Source organism: Phaethon lepturus, unplaced genomic scaffold (assembly GCF_000687285.1).
Source record: "Phaethon lepturus isolate BGI_N335 unplaced genomic scaffold, ASM68728v1 scaffold6954, whole genome shotgun sequence".
In the NCBI taxonomy this organism is placed as follows: domain Eukaryota; kingdom Metazoa; phylum Chordata; class Aves; order Phaethontiformes; family Phaethontidae; genus Phaethon; species Phaethon lepturus.
In genome coordinates this window covers 23,692-41,999 of record NW_010536861.1, presented here as the reverse complement: position 1 = coordinate 41,999, position 18,308 = coordinate 23,692, and the positions used below count along the sequence as shown (strand labels likewise).

Genomic DNA, 18,308 nt, shown 5'->3' with positions numbered 1-18,308 from the left:
TTGACAGGTCAGCTGTCACAAATTGGTAGACATATCTGTAAAAACATCGGTCCTATAAACAAAATTCTGTCTGCAAGAAGTGGAAGTTAAAATTGACACAATTCTGAACAAAGGAAATGTTGTGAAGCATAAGGATACACAGGGAAAATCTCTTCTGGAAAAGGTTTTCCTCATGTTCCATTTATTAACTTTATCTGCATACTTTGTGTCTCCATAGGGAACACTATGGAGTACTGTGCTGAAGTAAAATATGCTCCTCCTCCTTGCACCTACCCCTACTGCATAAAAAAGGAATCTTTGTCTATCTTATTTTGAATAAAAGGAATAACTTTTTGGTTTTGTACGGGCATGTTTCCAGCTCCTTTTAGGAATTCTTAGTGTTAATGCAGAATGCAAAACATAGGGTATTCAAAAAGTCTAAGGCCTTGATAGGAAACCAGATAAAGTTTTTGAAGGGAAAAGGAATGGAAGAAGGAATTGAAATGTTAGTCTACCGGTAGTGAAGTAATAAATCAATGTGTTACATTTCCCATTTTTTAATAAATATTTAATCATCATCTGTATATTGTGCAAGCCATTTTGGCCAAAACCTTCCATGTATCTTTATAATATACTTACTGCACAGGACAGCTGAAGAAGGCTTAGACAGTAAACTTTCTTTACAGATTTGAGATACAATGTATACTACATGCACTTATACTGGTCTTTGAAGTCTGTTGAACCATATTGATTTGTGTCAGCTGACAAATTGGTCAATTTTATTTGGCAATAGCAAAAGCTAAGGAACATCTCGACATATTTCAGAGCAAGCATCTACATTCAAATTTAAAAGATACCATGGCTATAGGTATCTACCTGTACTGCTGCAGACACTTTTATGTGCAGAAGCTCACCTGTCACTCCAAACTGACATCACAGGGGCAGAGTTCTCAATCTGAGTTATCTAGCTTTCAGGAGTGTCATTAGAAAGCTGAATATTATTCAGTCATTCTCCTCCTCCATCATCCAGGTCAGGTGGATAAAAGGAGGTGTAGCTTAATTCTTTCCTTTCCTGTGTTTCAGCTTTGAAGATGTAATGACTATAGAATAATTTTCATCAGTTGTGATAGTTATGATGGCTGAATATTCACTGAATGTCCTGTTCTTTTCTAGTTCCCTGTTCATTAGTTTAGTGCAACAAAACAAAAATAAAACTATACCGATCTCTTCCGTCACATTTTATTTGTTGGTTTGATTTTTGACAGTTTAGGATAAAACTGAAGGCATAGAAATAAATCATGGAGGACATCTAGCCATAGGCATTTTCAGTGAAATAAGTTATTTCCAAAAAGGTTTTGACTTGTTACATGAAATTAGCTTCTGGCAGGAAGAAACCACATTTCACAGATCTTGGACTGTGTTTAATTTCTACAGGGCATGCCGTCAGCTAACAACACTGCTTCCACATATGGGAACGTAGTATTGGTGTTTAAGAGGAGAGCTGAAAAAAAAGGAGGCAACCATTTCTACTTGATACTATGTAGAATCAAAGAATCTTTGGGTTGAAAGGGACCTTTTAAGGTCATCTAGTCCAACCCCCCTGCAGTGAGCAGGGACATCTTCAACCACATCAGGTTGCTCAGAGCCCCATCCAACCTGACCTGGAATGTTTCCAGGAATGGGGGATCTACCACCTCTCTGGGCAACCTGTGCCAGTATTTCACCACCCTCATGGTGAAAAGTGTCTTCCTTCTATCTAGTCGAAATCTATATGACTCTTCTGAACAAAATTACACCATGGATTCTGTTTGAAGGGAAAAGAAGTGTCTGGCTGCTGCTGAAGAGCATATTTAGTTTGAATAATCCAAAGGTCACGTAAGATTGACTTTTTATTGAGCCTATTCTATTGAATTTTACTGCATTTCTTTTCAGAAAGAAAATGTAGTAGAATTGTTTTTTAAAGCGATACATTTAATTGAAAAATAAAATATTTAGATGTAAAGTTCCGAGAAGATATCCTGAAAACATGCCTCCAGGTACATCTAGCACATGCATGAAGCACTGGTAGATACTTGATCATCAGGAGCCTGGGAACTTGAGAGGTTGTCATTGTTTTACTGATGAGGTAGAAGTAGGGCAAGAAGAAGGAAAATAGGACTTGAGATAGGACCTAAATAAAGTCCGAGAGAGAAGAGAAGGCAGTTTGACACCATAGAATCTGTGTCAATAATTTATGACCATCAGTGAAAGAGAACATTATGCAGCAGGAAAAAGGTCGGTCTTTGATATGTAGTAAGGAATGATTTGAAAAGTTGGAGGGGGTCTGAGCAGAGCGGGAAATGTGGGATAGTGAGACCACAGGTTATCCTTAGGACTGTCAGGCAGTATAAATTTACTGGGGAGAAATGTCATATCAGAGTGATCGAAGTGAAATAATATGACAAATGCTACAGATGATAGAACAGTTATGTTACAGGCATGGATGAAAACTTATTCAGGCAAGGTACTTGTTTATATCTGTCCTCTGATTCTCATTAATTCTGATTCTGCATTAAAAGCCACACACTTCTCTTATTCTCTCTATCAGTTCTGGATTCGGTCAACCTACTGTTAAATGTTTATGTAAGTATTGAAAGATTTCTGCTTAACAGTCCTTCAGACTCACTGTACTTTCTGTTCTAGTTGGCAACGTGGGACTCTGAGAAAGGACTGAATGGTAGTCTTCAAGAACGACGTCTGGGCAATGACTTGCAAGGACTGACACTCAAAGTGGTGACTGTCTTGGTATGATCTTATTTGAGTTCAGGAAACAAACACTCAAAATAAAAAGAGTCTGACTATTTTGGGCACTTCCCTCAGGATTTTTCCCTATAATTTTCAGTTCTGTATTTTTGAATGATCAGTTATGTAGGCAAGGAGAATAGATGGTGGCCTTTTATTATTTTATGTGAAGCTGTGCACTGTCAGAGAAAGAGCATTTGTTTGTTTGCTTATGCTGTTTTTCTGCATCGTAATTCCTACTGAGCATGGAACCAGCACAGGGCCTGAGTGCACAGGGGTGCATTCCAGATACCGTACTCTAACTCAGATACGCAGTTTCCAGCATTTCATGGTTTTTTTAAGATCAGATGGGCCAATTATGATAATCTAATCTTGGCTCTTGTACACTGCAGGCTGTAAAATTTAATCAAGTGTTTGCTCCATCAAGCTCATAAATTCCCATTGAGATAAACTATATCTTTCTTTAGAAAGGCATAGTCTTTCCAAAAAATCATTATGCTTTTGGGAGTACTGTCTGTTAGTATCCAGAGTGGTAGCAGAGCTCCTGTCAGCTAAGTGCTAAATTAGGGGCAAACTCGGGCTTGAATGCATTTCTGCCTAAAATTTTGCAGCTTGAAGAATGTTGTGTCTTTTTGTGATTTCTATTTCTCTTTTCCTGAATCATGGTACAAATAGGAAGTAACACATAAGATCATTAAGGCAATCCCCCCGGCCCCCAGTTTTCTTTCCTCTGCCTGATGACAGGTGAGGTTACGCTGTAGCTTATGTGGCAGGTGAGCAGATGCCTTCCACAAGAATGTCAGTACTAGGTTGCAAAGGCAGCCAGCTGCGATGGCTGTGCTGCCAGCAGCCCTGGTGTTCACCCACAGAAGAGCCCATGCCTGGCAGAAAACATACCACAAAATGCTGCATTTCCTTGATCCTGAAACATACTTTAAATATAAAATACTCCAGGAACTATGAAGGTTATTCTTTAAATTTTCAAAATTTTAAATATTCACAAAATGCAGCATTTTTAGGTCTTGTTTAACCTTGGATAAAAGGTTAATAATTGTCTGTAAAAGAAAGCTTTCTAAATCTGATATGTTCTGAGATAGATGGACAATAGTAATGTTCTTATCTAGGACTCACAAGCTTAACTTAGTATCTAAGGTAGGTATCTGTGCCCTCTTTATAGTCAGTGAGAAGAGGCTGGTACTTCAGAGCGCAATCCATCCTGCGGACACCAGGAAGCTGCTAGAGGGGGTTGGATTGTCCTGTGGAGGGTCTGCCTTGTTTCACAAACTGTGGAAAAGCCAAGCCCACAGATGGGACGTGGCTGCTGAAGCACTGGTGTCTGGTTGAGATGCCTCATAGCATCTCTCCTGGCCTACAGTTTTTGCCTCAGAAGGTTATGTGTGTCTGAAAATATGTGCCAAGTTGTCCAGAATTAACTCAGGAAACATCCTTTTGCCAAGAGAAGCAAACTAAAAAACTTGTTTCAAGTATCAGTTAAGATATTGTTTCGTTCTCAGGAAGAACCTTTTGTGATGGTGGCAGAGAACATACTTGGGCAACCAAAACGTTATAAAGGATTTTCCATTGATGTCCTGGATGCGCTTGCCAAGAATCTGGGTTTCAAGTATGAGATATATCAAGCTCCTGATGGCAAATATGGACAGCAGCTTCAAAACAGCTCCTGGAATGGCATGATTGGAGAACTCATTAACAAGGTACACACAGAAGCAGCTGCATTTCAAAAAAAAAAAAAAGACGGTTTGTAGTAGGGTGCTAAGCTTTGCAAAGGTGGGGTTTAAATTCTCCCCTTCCTCCATTCCCAATTACAAGACAATGAATTAGGATGAAAGCACCAGTGCAGAAGAATTCTGAGCTATGGGAAGTTTGAGTGTGGTGTAAACTGTGCAATTTAAGGTCTCGTACACAGGATAGGAACTAGAGTCTGTTGTTCTATTTTACTGCCAACTGTTCTCAACATAAATTATATCAATGTAAATCTGTGTGTTTACATAGTTGAAAGAATAAGAAGAGAGAACATGTATGTGTGTGAATGAATGACTATATAAAATACAGGAAAAATAATGTAGTTTTCTTAAAATATTAATTGCTATTTTTTATTTTTTGTCATGATGTCTTTACTACTTGTTTGTAGGTATGACTTTATTCAGGTCACTTTGTAGCAATGTGTTTGATAATGATCAACTGTTTGACTCCAAAACAGGAAAGATGACCCTAGTAATATACCATAAAGAAGTGTTTTGAAGGACCAGAATTTAAATTGATCTCAAGATTTTTAATTAATTTAAAACAGAGAGGACCAAATTTCTTTAATTACATTCTTGAAAATCAGGAGTAAATCAATTGAACTCCACTGAAGTAAATGAGGAAAGTCTGTAGCTTAGAATCTCCAGGAAAATTAAATTAGCGTGTATTTTGTTCATGTTCTCACTATCTGACATGGGACAAATGTTAATCAAGAAGGAGAATAAAAGGAATTAATATTCCATGTTGCTGCCCTTTGTAGAAAAGGTTACTCTTCTGCAGTGGAGTTATTACTGCAAGTGAAAGTTTTCTCATTACCTAGTAAGTAGGCGGCTCAGTATATAGTAAGTAGATGTTTAGGGAGAAACAGAAGCCGTTAAAGAAATAGCAAACGTGTGTATGATGATGGGATATTCTTGGTTTGTGCTAGGAAATATAAAGGATTTTTTAATGCATTTCGCTTTGACATAAGCTGTTTGAATTTCAGTGACTTGAAAATGTGGTAAGAAATCCTGTTAAATTTCTTTTGAAATTGCTTTCTTTGAAGTAACAAAGTATGTATTATGGTATTTTTTTAATGGTATTTCTGCAACTAGCTTTTCCACTGACTCCAAAGGTTTTCAAAGCAGACCTCCCTCACCTAACATTTCCCTTACTTTCCCAACAAAATGTAGAGATAGAAAACAAAAAGTACATTATATTTTTGAAGATAACTGTTTTTATTAAGATGGAAAAATACTCCAAATCTAATTGTAGCTCTTAAAAATATTTGGTAATCTTATGACTCCTGTCATTGAGTTTGCATACTCTTTAAGGACCCTCTACATGTAAAACCTGCTGGCTTTAAATGTTGAGCTCAAAGAAGTTTCAGGAGCTAAGTTGCCTTTGGTGTATTCTTCCAGTTACTGGTTTTTGCAGTAGCTTTATTCACGGTAAAAAACGCAACAAAATCCTTCCCCCAGTTATCATATGAAATCCCTTCATGAATATGGGCAGTTGGCCATCTGCAGGGAGAAGAACAAACTAGCTCTTAACACCTTGCTATCAAATAACACAAGCTAAATAAATGGCATTTCTTTCTTATTGCTTGCAGTGCACCAGGTTAATATGGTTTGGGGTTTTAGGCATCCTTTGGAAAACGAGTGAAGCATAAAGGTTAAATAAATTGCACTCATTCCAGAGAAGAGTCAGGGTGATGCTTTTTGTTCTAGAATACTTTGACGGGTTATGTTTCACTATTTTGCTTTAGACCAGTGCAATTAATTAGTGTTCAAATGGTGAAACTGATTCTGGTTTTATTTTTAGAAAATCTATTTTAATTTGTCTAAACGTGTTAAATTATAAAAAGAAATGCATGGAGTCACTTGGTTCTTAAAAAGCTTCTCCTTAAGGCTCACTCTGGCAGAATTCATGGTGAAAGGAAGAGATCTGATCTGTTGCATTTGTCTCACAGAGAGCAGACCTAGCCATCTCAGCCATCACTATAACACCAGAACGGGAGAGCGTTGTGGACTTCAGCAAGCGGTACATGGACTATTCCGTGGGGATCTTAATCAAAAAGCCTGAAGAAAAAATCAACATCTTCTCTCTCTTTGCTCCTTTTGACTTTGCGGTGTGGGCTTGCATTGCTGCAGCCATCCCTATAGTTGGTGTCTTGATATTTGTCTTGAACCGCATCCAGGCAGTCAGGGCACAGAACGCTTCCCAGCCGAGCCCTTCTGCTTCTTCCACCCTCCACAGTGCCATCTGGGTCGTGTATGGCGCCTTTGTTCAGCAAGGTACTTACTCTTTTATAAACATCACTGACAGATGTTCAGAAATGTTCTGCCTTGAGTAAAGCAGGTCAGAACATGTTAGTCTTGGCTAGAACGGTCTAAAGATGAAAGAGAAGGCTCATATGGGGAGGTAATACATTTTATTAGCCCAAATGACGAAGAGTGGGAAGAGGTAGGTAAGTTTGGGTGATTATGTTCTGCTTTTCTGTCTCTCGGTAAGTCCAGAAAAAACACTCCATGCAGGCTTTTCCACTTTGGCAAAATTATCACGTGATGAATAAACTACAGAGCTGCTTGGTGTGGAATTACAACACTTCTCCAACTCTGAAACTGGCACCTTTTACTAATTGTTTAAATTTAATTTTTGAAATGCATATGTTTTTGAACTAATGTGAGAAAGCTTATCTTTTGGTTCTTTGAACTGAATAGGAAAATTATTTGCGGTCGTGTAACTAACTTTACACTCGGGAACCTCTAGGCGTAGGACTAACCCTATTGAATTCGGTAGGATCGCTACCATTAACAAAGTTACTTTTGTAAATAATTGTTTGCAAAATCTGCTCACACAGTTTTTGTCCCCCATCTATAGCTAGGACTATTGTTGGAAGGCAGATTTTGTTGAATGCTAACATATGGGTATGTTGTTAAGTTTTTTCTATGTTTTTTAATTGTGATTGCCAGCTTATAAAGCTTCAGCTGGAAAATCCTTACTATTGCTATGAAACTTGGTCCCTTACCTCATTAAGGTGACATCCCTAATGGGTTTAAGTACAGTAAGATATAATCACCACAAACATACACTGAAGTGACTAGCACCAGCTCTATGGTAAGGTTTGGTGTCCAACAACGTTCAAGCGTAACTGTTCTTGAAGCCTGCTAGAAAGAAATCTTCACTTTGTTTGAAATGTTGTAAAGAGTAACAAGTAATGACACTAATGGTTCAGTCTTTGCAGATTTAAATACAGCACAGATAGCGCACAAACCATTGGACAGTTTTGTGTTTTTTTCCCTAATCTAAAATGGTCACTGAAAGCAGAATACTGCTATATTCTGAACACTAATGATTTAATTCCTGCATATTAGTCATGCTTCACCATTAAACTTTCTTTATTTAGAAAATTTTTTGCGTTCTGTAGATTTGATCCTCAATAATTCCCAAGGGAAATATTTTGAAAGATGGCTTTCTAGAACAGTATCCAGGGCAAGAGATTGACTGTAAAAAATGTTTGTTAAATTATCAATTTTAATGAAAGCAGCCCTTTTGTCACAGTGAAAGGGCACTCTGGAGGGGAAACAGAAATGCAGAGGAGTAGCTCCAGCAAAGTTTAACGTAACAGGGCACACAGAGGGTGATCATAAATGGAAGCTGCTGAGAGACCCTCATTTTCCCTGTTCATTTGTAGGGGGCGAATCTACTGTCAATTCTGTGGCTATGCGCATTGTAATGGGAAGCTGGTGGCTCTTCACCCTTATCGTGTGCTCTTCCTACACAGCGAACTTAGCAGCATTTCTCACAGTATCAAGAATGGATAATCCTATAAGGTAAGAGCCCCTTCTTAACATGAAGCCTGAAACCTGGATTTCACAGAAAGGTATTATCCATTTGAGCACTCATTCTTGCAAGCAGGAGATAACTCTAATAAAATACACTGCTTATTTGCAGTAGCTGCTTTCTTCTTCTCAACCCTCCTTCTCCTTCACTCCTACAATCCCCAAGCACAAGGTTTGACAGATGCATGGAGGGGACAATGGCACTTTAATTGTGTATTTTTCCAGAAGATATCTTTCATGTTTAGATGTATTTTCTAGTTAAGCAAACTGCTTCAGCTGTCTTTACTTCTTTGTTGAACATCAGAGGGAACTGTCACCTCTAGGGAACTATATAACATTTCACTTCTCACCTGCAATGTGTAATTTTATGTTCTCAATATTTTGATATACACTGTTTTTAATGCTATTATTTGCATGTAAGGTAATATAGGTGGTATTTTAAGATATAAATGGCCAAAATATAAATGGCCAGATTCAGTGGCATTGTTTGCAGAAAGCAGCTTCTTCTCAAGGAGGAAAAGATAACTGAATCTGACTCCAGGGTAACAGATGTAATATAGCAGTTGTTTTATTAAATTTATATATAATTCTCTACAGTTGTGTTAGCAATACTATGATGATAAATTACAGCTTCTGTAACAAACCAAATTTATCTTACAGCTTTGACTTCTTTCCCTTGCCGTTTGCCTACTAATCCATACCCAATGAGAATATTTTCAATACACCAGACCTCTGAGCAGCTCCAGAGAGCTGCTGGTTGTTTGGTGGCAATTTGTGTGTGTGTGTGTCATTTGTTTTTCTTCAGAAAATTTAAAGGCTAAAGAATGTTTTCATTTTTTCTCTCAAAACATGGACAAAATTTCCAACTTCATACTGTCATGGAGTACTGGGAGGGCCATTGAACTTCCGCGGTCAGTGTCGACAGGATTAGAGCCTGGTATCTCATGTTTGGTCTGATGGTGATGGAGTGGAGAGGTGGCCAGAGGACAGGCAGTGCAACACAGGCTCTCCTTCTAGAAAATGCTGAGCCAAGGATTTTGGGTGCTAGAGAGCGACACAGTTACTCTATTGGTCTCACTTGGGGTTGCACTGGGAAAACTGGGACTGTAATCTTTGTGCTTGGCTTGTGAAACAGAGGCATTGGCACTTAACTGAGGCTGGCACTTAAAAAAGCTGCTTTTGCCTTCTCTGTGATATCTGCACAGAAGGACATAAATAGGTACATTTCTCATACACATGAGTTTAACAGTATTTCCAGTTTTTAAATTGTCATTGTGTACTTGCAGTTAATGTAATGGTTTGTATGGATATAGTGTAATAATAATAATAACAATAATAACAACAACAATAAACCAGCCCAAAAGTGTTTTTTTTTTAATTAATTTTCTGTTAGTTTGGCCAAAACAAGTGTGTTTTAACAGTAATAGAAGTCAGAACTGCAAGTAATTTCTGGAAACAACATGAGAAACAGAATAAAACTACTGTAGAGTATCTGTGAGGCCTGGTTCTAATGAGAATAAGGTTAAGCTCAATGAATAAATTGCTCTTGAAACCCAAGACATAAATATTTTTCCACAAAGCTTGAATAATTATCTTCTCATAAATTTCTGAAAGTTCTAGTTCCTTCATGGTACAAGAAATTGTCTGTTTGGTCTACTGAGCATCTCCCAAAACTCAGCAAAGTTCAGAGGAGAACAAAAGTTGGGGTGAAATGCAGTGAGGAATCTGCAAAAAGATACATAGGTTTAAGAGCAGAACTATGAATTTATTAGAGGAGGGTTTTGAGGCTGAGCTATTACAACATTTACAAGGGGTTTTGATTCCCCTTCTTAGTAAAAGGAAAAGGGCATTGCTAAGAATCTTGAGGCAGGGGGAGAGGATTTTTGGGTAAAAGAGTTGCTTGGCGTTGTTTCAGGACTTTAGAGCCCAAATGCTCTTCTATTGTTAGAGATGGCAGCTGAAGAATTATAATTAAATGTCTTTCTACACCTAACAGTAGCTGCCACTTTTCAGGTTCCCGATATCACATCCCCTTGTACAAGGTGAGGATACAGAAGGAAGAAAGCACTCTGCTGTGATCTGCAAATACCAGCAGAGTAATTCAGGTGCCAAACCAGAAATGTCTAAAGTAATTTAAGTTGCCATAAGGTTCACTGCCTGTGCTCCAGCTACTTGGCTATAAGGGCAGGGGTCTCTGTTAGGTGTTGTCAGCCACAATGTGGATTATTCATATTGCCTGAGGTGTCTAAAAGTGGTCCCGGATGCTTCGGCTTAGGCATCCAAATCATTCCCCAAATAATCTGAAATGGTAGCTGTCAGAAAACCCTTTGATTTGATCACTGGTTGGCATAACTGAGCCAATTAAGGGACTTGCTTGTCTTGGCTTGCCTATGGCTGTTTTACAAAGTTTACAGAATCTCCCTGAGAGACAGAGAGAGAGATCGGGACTAAACCCTCTCATAGGAAACTGCTAGTGCCTTAGAAGAGGGGATGGGGTAAAGAAATAGGTTCTCTGGAAGCTCTGTTGAGCCTTCACCCATTTCTAAGCTACGACAAAGATATTTTCATGTCCCTGCTCTTTAGGAGAAACATCTTATAAAATGTTGTGTCAGATTTAGAACAAATATTTTTTCCCGAGAAAGTAAATTACTGCCTTACATGAACGCATTGTGGCCTGGTGTCTCAGCTCCCAGCACTACTTAGCTTCAGCATTGTATGATGCAGGGTGACTATATTTGCCTTTCTAAATTTGCCACTTAACTCATATCTTTCATGGACCCAGAAAGGAATACTTACTTGAAATCCATTTTTCCCACCTAAAGAGGGACAGTGAGTTATAGCTGAAAATTTGCTCACCAGCTGAGAACTACCAAATCCATCTGTGTATACTTCCCTTGTTAAGAAACCACCCCCCATCCTCTCAGTAAATGTGTGCTATTATCTCTCCCTCCATAGGAAGGTCCTTTAGTGTTCAGTACTGCTGCTGCTAAATTGCCAGCAGGAGAGAAAATAGTATTATGGTGTTGCAGTAGCTGTAACATAGTTAAGATTTTCATTAGAAGACCGATTTTCTTCCTAAGCCCCCTCCAAAATGCCTAATAAAAGTTCTGTCAGCATCAAATTTGGCATGTGTGGTCTGTGACTAGCAGAATAGGAGTGTGTTTGATTGAATAACTAGGTGTCAATCAACCCAGTGATACCTCAACAACTTCACTGAAAAACAAGTGTGTCATAGAAATCATAGATGATATTTGTTAGAATGGGCTTGGTGAGACATTCACTGAAACAAAGTTGAACTGTTGGAAGGCAGATTTTTAGAATTAGCATGTCAGATGAAAGCCTGCTGATGAGGGAATAATTTTTTTTTAATGGGGTATTGGTAAATCTCACAAGGCTTTTCCACCCTGCCATGAGTTTCAGGGACTGCCTGGGGCTCCCAGGGAGGTGACACACCGGGAGTAGGAGGCATGGCAGAAAGCAGCTCTGGTATGCTTTCTGCATTTCCTGACAGAGACTAAATCCCAAATGGGTTCTCAAGTACTGTGCTGTCCAGCTGTCCAGATGCCATGTAACAAATGTGCCTGTCTTGGAAAGAACAAAAAACTTCTTGGATTTTCCCAAACCCTCAAGGGCTTCATCACAAGTGTGATAATGGGGACAAGCCCTGGCTTTCTGGTCCGGCACGGCTGCGTGTGCTGCCATGGTCCTCGTGTCACTCGTCCTGCTGTTAAGAGGGTGGTGGGCAGGGTCAGAATCTGGAGTTTGAGACCCATATCAAAACCTCTGGCCCTTTGGGAGATGGAGGACAGCAGAACGCAGCATGAACCCAGCTGTCCTCCATTTTCCAGTTGCTAGTGGTTGGTATTTCTGCACCCCTTTGCGCTTTTAATACTGCTTTTCTGAGCCCTCTGTCCAAATTACTTCTTCTGCTCTTCTCATCTTCTCTCTGCCCCAACCTCACAACAAGAGAACAAAGGCAATGTAGTGGTTACCATAGGATTTCTGCGTTCGTGGAGATTCACAGGCAGGACAGTGAACCATCAAGCAGATTTCCTGACCGCATGTGGGCAGAGGAGTGAGATGTTACCTGGTTCCAAAAGAGAAGGCATTTTTTTGTGAATGTGCTGGTGGCAACCACTTTGGAGCTCAGGCTAGGAGGCTGTGAAACATGTTCTAACTTTGTAGATGAGCAATTCTTAATTTTTGTGTTTAAATAGAAATCTAGGTAATGTTTAGAGCCTGTGCTAATCCTTGACAAAGTTGTTTAAACCCAAATGATTTTGCATTTATTATTCTAGTAGTCGCCTTCAGAACTGTAAGCAGCTGAGAATAATGGGTCAGTCTGCCAAGTAAGGGCTAAATTATTACATGGCAGTTTGTTCTTTCTTTTGTTTTATTACATTTTCAAACAGCCCTTGGATCTGCTGTCTGACCTTCCATTTGTAATTATGAGTTTAATTAGCAGTGACTTAACTTCCAGCTTAATTTCTTGTTAACAAGCAGACTACATGCAGTTCGGTAGCTGCACAGATACTCGGAAGCTCAGGTTTAGGAGAGCTTCTCTGACAGGAGGTTAAGAATCATGCAGAGTAATAGGGCATAAAAAAGTAGGCTATTTGCAATTGTAAGAGAGTTTAAATTTAAGATTTTATCAAATTGATCCTTAACATTTGCACATGCTATGTATGTTTTGAAAGGCATCTGTATATATGCATTCATAGACTGCATAGAAATGCATTCTGCTTTCAAGTTCACAGCTGCTGTGTCATGATTTGGGATTTTCTTATTTGCACTTTAATCTCCAAATTTCATGTGTTTTGGTGACAGCTGAAGATGTACTGCAGCTTAGTTGGGGTGATAGTCTGGCACTTGGAAGACTTGGGTGCAAATTCTTTTTCTACCACAAGCTTTGTTTGATCTTGGCAAGCTTAGCCTCTTCTCTGTCTCAGTTCCCTTTCTGTACAACAGAGTAACAATTTTTTCGTATCTTATATGGCACATTGTCAGTTCAGCTGCTTTAAAGATGATGGCCAGAAATGACCATATTATAATTGCTCCACAGGTATCAAAAAAGATAGATTTTCTGGGTTGCATACAAACCAGAAACAATCTCAAAATATTTTAAAAGAAAATGAGGAAAGTATTTTGAAGATGCCAGCTAGAGGGAAATGAACAAAAGTTTCATCTGCTGTAGTTAAGTGGATTTGATAATGTTGGTAGCAAGAACCTCACAGGAATCCCTCTGTATTTGCAGTGATTTTTGCCTTGAAATTCCTTGTGTTTGAAAGCAGCCTTTCTGTTGTTAATATCATATGTGGCTTTCTAAATATTTCATTGGATTTTCTTTTGTTATGTTTAATTTTGATATGTTCAATTTGTACTATGTTTTGCAGTGTCTAGGCAGCACCTCAGGCACGTTGGCAGGAGGCATGTATGAATTAGCATGATAAAAAATAATTACCATGATTACTATTTAAAGCCTGTGAGCAAAAGCTTCAATCATTAAATAACTAGCTTAATTTCATCCATAAAAACAAAGGCTAAAAAAGAGTGTAAGAAAGATGCAAATGAATGAGCAAAGACAAAAACTCAAAACTTTTTTTTTTCCAGAACATTCCTTGTTTAGACCACATGGAAGAAATGTCATGGCAAATGCTCTGCAAGCTGTGCAGCAGGGCAGCGGTGCTCAAGGGCAGAGCTTGCCAGCCATTTGCCTTCAGGCACTGTTCAGGACAAGACACTCGGGGGTTGCCAGTGCTAGAATGCCCATCGTCTATATTTTCTTCTCACTTTCCTTGATGGTGTTGCCCAGTGGGTGCTTCTCAGAAACCCAGGGCTATACAAAGTCTGGAGCCTTTTAAAAAGCTTCCTGAATGTTGGCATATGCTGTTCAACCATGGTTTAAAATGGATCCTAATTACTCCTGTAACTGAGCAAGCAGGCAAGGATATAAGTGCAAATATTTCCCAAGGACATTTTTCTGGGAAAAATGAGAATGCATAGCTGAAAATCAAGCTTGCATTCCATCGTTCCAATTGCCGTTATAAAAATGTGCCATATATTGGAGAACAATGGAAAACCAAGAGATTTGTGATTCCACACCCTCTTCAACTCTACTTCTACACCGGTATTGTAGTATATCTTCATTTGTTCTTGTTTCTGGGAAGTTCTGTAATTTAAGTGGGTTGCGGCATTAACATTTAGATGCATATACAGTTTGGACAAGAAAATGATTTGGATATGACGTTAGCAAAGTCTACCATCTGTGCAGGTAATAAAATGATTTTTTATTATTTTTTACTTGTGCTTTAGAAGGGTGAAAATACAGCACGAGCAGCAACCCTCATGACAGCCCACAAAAATGTACACAGATTGTTTCAAATCTGAGACTTGATATGCAGTCACTTCTCTGCTCAGACTGATTCACCTTTTAAGTCAGATTTTCTCATGTTAATACAGGTTATTCACTGGCTGTCCATAGAGTAGCTGTATGCTTTCTGCATACATTAAATCTCATTGGCCCCCGACTTCGACCTTCTTTGTTGTAGTATGTGGTTTCTTTTTGTTACAAGGATAGTACCTGTGACTTATTCTGTTGGGTTTAATTTTCTATTTGACTCCTAAGGGATAAACAATACAAAACGCAGTAACAGAAGATTTTTGCCCAATAGGGTATTTATATTTCTATGGTTTTTCTCTAAAGAAGGTGATTTGATGTCTCACATGAACTGATAATGAAATTTAATATAACAGCATATTAAAAAGGCAAAATAACGATTACTACAGCAATTCAAACAGAGATGGCCTTAAAGCTAACTGTAACGACTGCCTCAGCCCACCATTTTTTTAAGGACAAAAACAAAGGAGTAAGAATAAAAACTTCATGGTGAATTCTGTTTTGGAAATGGATTCTGGGTGCTGAACAACCGTTAAAGCAGCTGGGCCAGTGTGCTCGAGTATTTGAGTTTCAATCCTGCAAAAGCACTAATTTCTTTTTTTCACTATATCAGAAATTTATTTGACCTACAATGCAAAATTACCTAACTGCTTTTTGCATGTTAATATACTATTCCATGTGTTTGCCTGCTGGCCATGTTTGCTATCCTTTTGGACAGACAGATACTGTTACATGCACCTATGGTATGTTTCTTTGTCAGAACAGTATTTAAACAAAGACCCTCAAAGTGGCAAGCCAGGTAGAACCTGAAAAAATATAAATTTCTTCATGAAACTTGCTAATGAAACAGCTGCCTGGGGAAAAATTTTACAAACCTGTAAAATTACTTGTGTTTTATACTATTCATCCATGCTGGTCAGAGTCATGACAGGAGCAGTAAACCCTACTATAAAAGCCATGCAGCTTGTTCCATTATGGGGTAATATAGTACATATTTCTGCATAGGTTTCCAAATCATCCAGAGTCAGAAGGTCTCTCTGAAAGCAACCCTGCAGCCAGAACAAGCAAGTAAATTGCTTTTGCAAAACTACCAATAATTAGTAAGCATTTCATCACAATCGGTTACTTCCTGTGAAACAATAAGATGAAATTGAAAGTAGGTGTACCTACTTGTAGGAAGGGAAGACTGTATCTGTTTGCTTACTTGCTGTCAGCTCAGACAAGACACACATGAGCTTCCAGCTTTGTTAATCTGTTGCACGTTTTGGAAAACACTTCATCTGCTTGTGCTTAAAAAGTCTCCTCATCTTGCACAATTCCTCACCAGCATCTCCATGTGAGCAGCGGTTCTGTCATTCTCATACCGTGGCTGTTCAGCACCAGAATTCCCCATCCTTCTGGCAGCAAAGTAATTTCTTCGCCTTCTGTTCGTTGCCATATATTCAATGTCAGCAGGATGACTGTGACTGTAAGGAACATGCACTGAATTGTTTATTTCTTTAGATTATTTTGGATAAAGGGAGGAGACGAGAAAGAAGGGAAGTTCCAGCAGGAGCAGAGGAAGAATGCTTGCCCAGCCATCCTCCCAGAGTAGTGGTTGGTTGGTTGATTAACACTGACCATTGTCACCGTGCTATGGCCAGTCATGTTCTCCACTTAGATGATCTGTCTTTCACAGTGCAAGGTTTGAATTAATAGCCTGCAATAAAAATTAAGAAATGATTGTACCTCCTATAGCCTAAAAGCTCAGTTCATACAGTCAATTCAAAAGCTGATTGCTTGGAGCAAAGTTCAGCAGCCATTCTCAGAGACTAAAGACCTGTGCTGTAGGTTGCAAGGTTGAGAGTTTCAGTTGTGGTGGGCTCAGTGCACTATCATCTGTTTCATGTTGTGCTGATGAATTCAGCCATAAATTAAGAAATCAAACTTTGTATGGGGTAGCCGGGGTACAGGCACGTGTCTTTGTGCCAGCTCTGCTGTGGACAATGGAACTTCAGTCAAGGGATCATGCAAACAGCTTTGTGCGGTAACATCTTAAATCATATAAGCTAGATTCATTGTTGATGTGAGGAGGGTTTGGTTTTGATTCTCTGATTTTTTTTCTCCTGTGTATTTGTGCGATTCCCATGCATTTGTAGTATTTTATATGCATAATATATGCATATTTAGTCAAATGGTTGCACTAGTCTTATATAATCACTTAGGGGGAAAAAAAATGCTTTTGGTTTCCTAGGTCCTGAAAGAGCTCTTGCTGACATTATAACAGCTTCTTCTAATTTCTTCTTATAGTTCCCCACATTAAAATAGTTTACATCTGTGTCTTTGATACAATCTCTTTCAGGAATTGCCAGCCCTTCTGTAGTCCTTTATCCTTTAAATCAACTTCCCAAGAGACTTTATCCTCCAGTTCCTGAAGTCCATTGAGGTCTAGTCTTGAAATCCATTGTTTTTATGCTGTTACTCTTGCTTCCTGCCCCTTCACCCTCCCTCAGGACAGTGAGCTCCATCATCTTGCAAACACTTTTAATCTGCTTACTTTTCTCTTTGACATTTTCATTCAAACCTAAAATAGTCATTCCCCTTATAAATGTCTCCATGATAGAAGATCATTCCTTCTTACACCTTAAATGAAATATAGGATGGTATTTCGTCTTCTGTTGTTACAATACATTCTAAAATGTTTATAGACCGTCTTGCAATGAGGTGGAAAACTCTAAACTTGACATTTAAAGAAAAGGCTTTAAAAATTGAATATCCTCATAAAGAGATTTAGAAACTGTTCCTGATGATGTAAAAAAATAAAAAAAAAAAAAAAAACAAAAACACAGCAAAACACACTGGAGCAGGGGGTTCTTAGTTTTCCTGCAAACTAAGATGCTACTGTTCCTTGCCATGAGTGCTTTCCTATTAGTTCTCAGTTCCTGCGTTGCAAAAGATTTTCTAGAGGGAAAGAAAACTTTTCTGGAAATAATACTGTGTTGCTAAGGGAAGGATTGCATATTTTCTTTCCACTTCCTGGTCTCATCTGCCTTAGTGAGCAATGTTCTCTCTTCTGCACGCATGCCCCCATATAATATAGGAGTGTTTCCAGACTCATCTGGAGATGAGGGAGAGAATGGTGTTGCCTTAGAAAATCTATTTTGATACAGCTGCCAAAGTTCCATTAAAAGAAATGTAATCACATGCACTAAAGTTGTTTGCCTTCTAAACCATTAAAACCAGCCTAGGAGAATAAACCACTGATTTAATTTAATTGATTTATGAACAGTCATATCTATCTAAAAAAGAACAGAAAACCATCAGTCAGAATGGGGTGGATGTTAACTACTATGGTTCTTTCATATGGCAGTAATGCAATTTCCAAGCTCATATTTCAAGGTATGTAATTAGGCTACCCAATAAACTAATTAATCTCAATATAAGGAACAGCTAGTTGGTTTTGATGCGGTGCTGTCAGTGTTTCTAGTATGATGTTCAGTGTTCAGGTAAGACTTGTGTTCAGGGTGAGAAGAGGCAAAAGGGTAAGGTCTCTTTTTTTGTTTACCTCGTTGTACGTCAGGATGAGG

The 18,308-nt window shown here is 38.7% G+C and overlaps 1 protein-coding gene across 1 annotated transcript in view; it reads left to right on the top strand.

The window, feature by feature from the left end:
* Window positions 1-2,661: 2,661 nt before the first annotated feature.
* GRID1 (glutamate receptor, ionotropic, delta 1) overlaps window positions 2,662-18,308 on the top strand; it is a gene marked incomplete at its 5' end in the record, with an annotated part of 36,852 nt that continues 21,205 nt past the window's right edge. Inside the window, 4 exons of the mRNA XM_010286292.1 lie at window positions 2,662-2,763; window positions 4,275-4,472; window positions 6,473-6,797; window positions 8,198-8,336. Coding sequence (XP_010284594.1) covers window positions 2,662-2,763; window positions 4,275-4,472; window positions 6,473-6,797; window positions 8,198-8,336 — 764 coding nt within the window. The remainder of the gene's footprint in view (window positions 2,764-4,274; window positions 4,473-6,472; window positions 6,798-8,197; window positions 8,337-18,308) is intronic.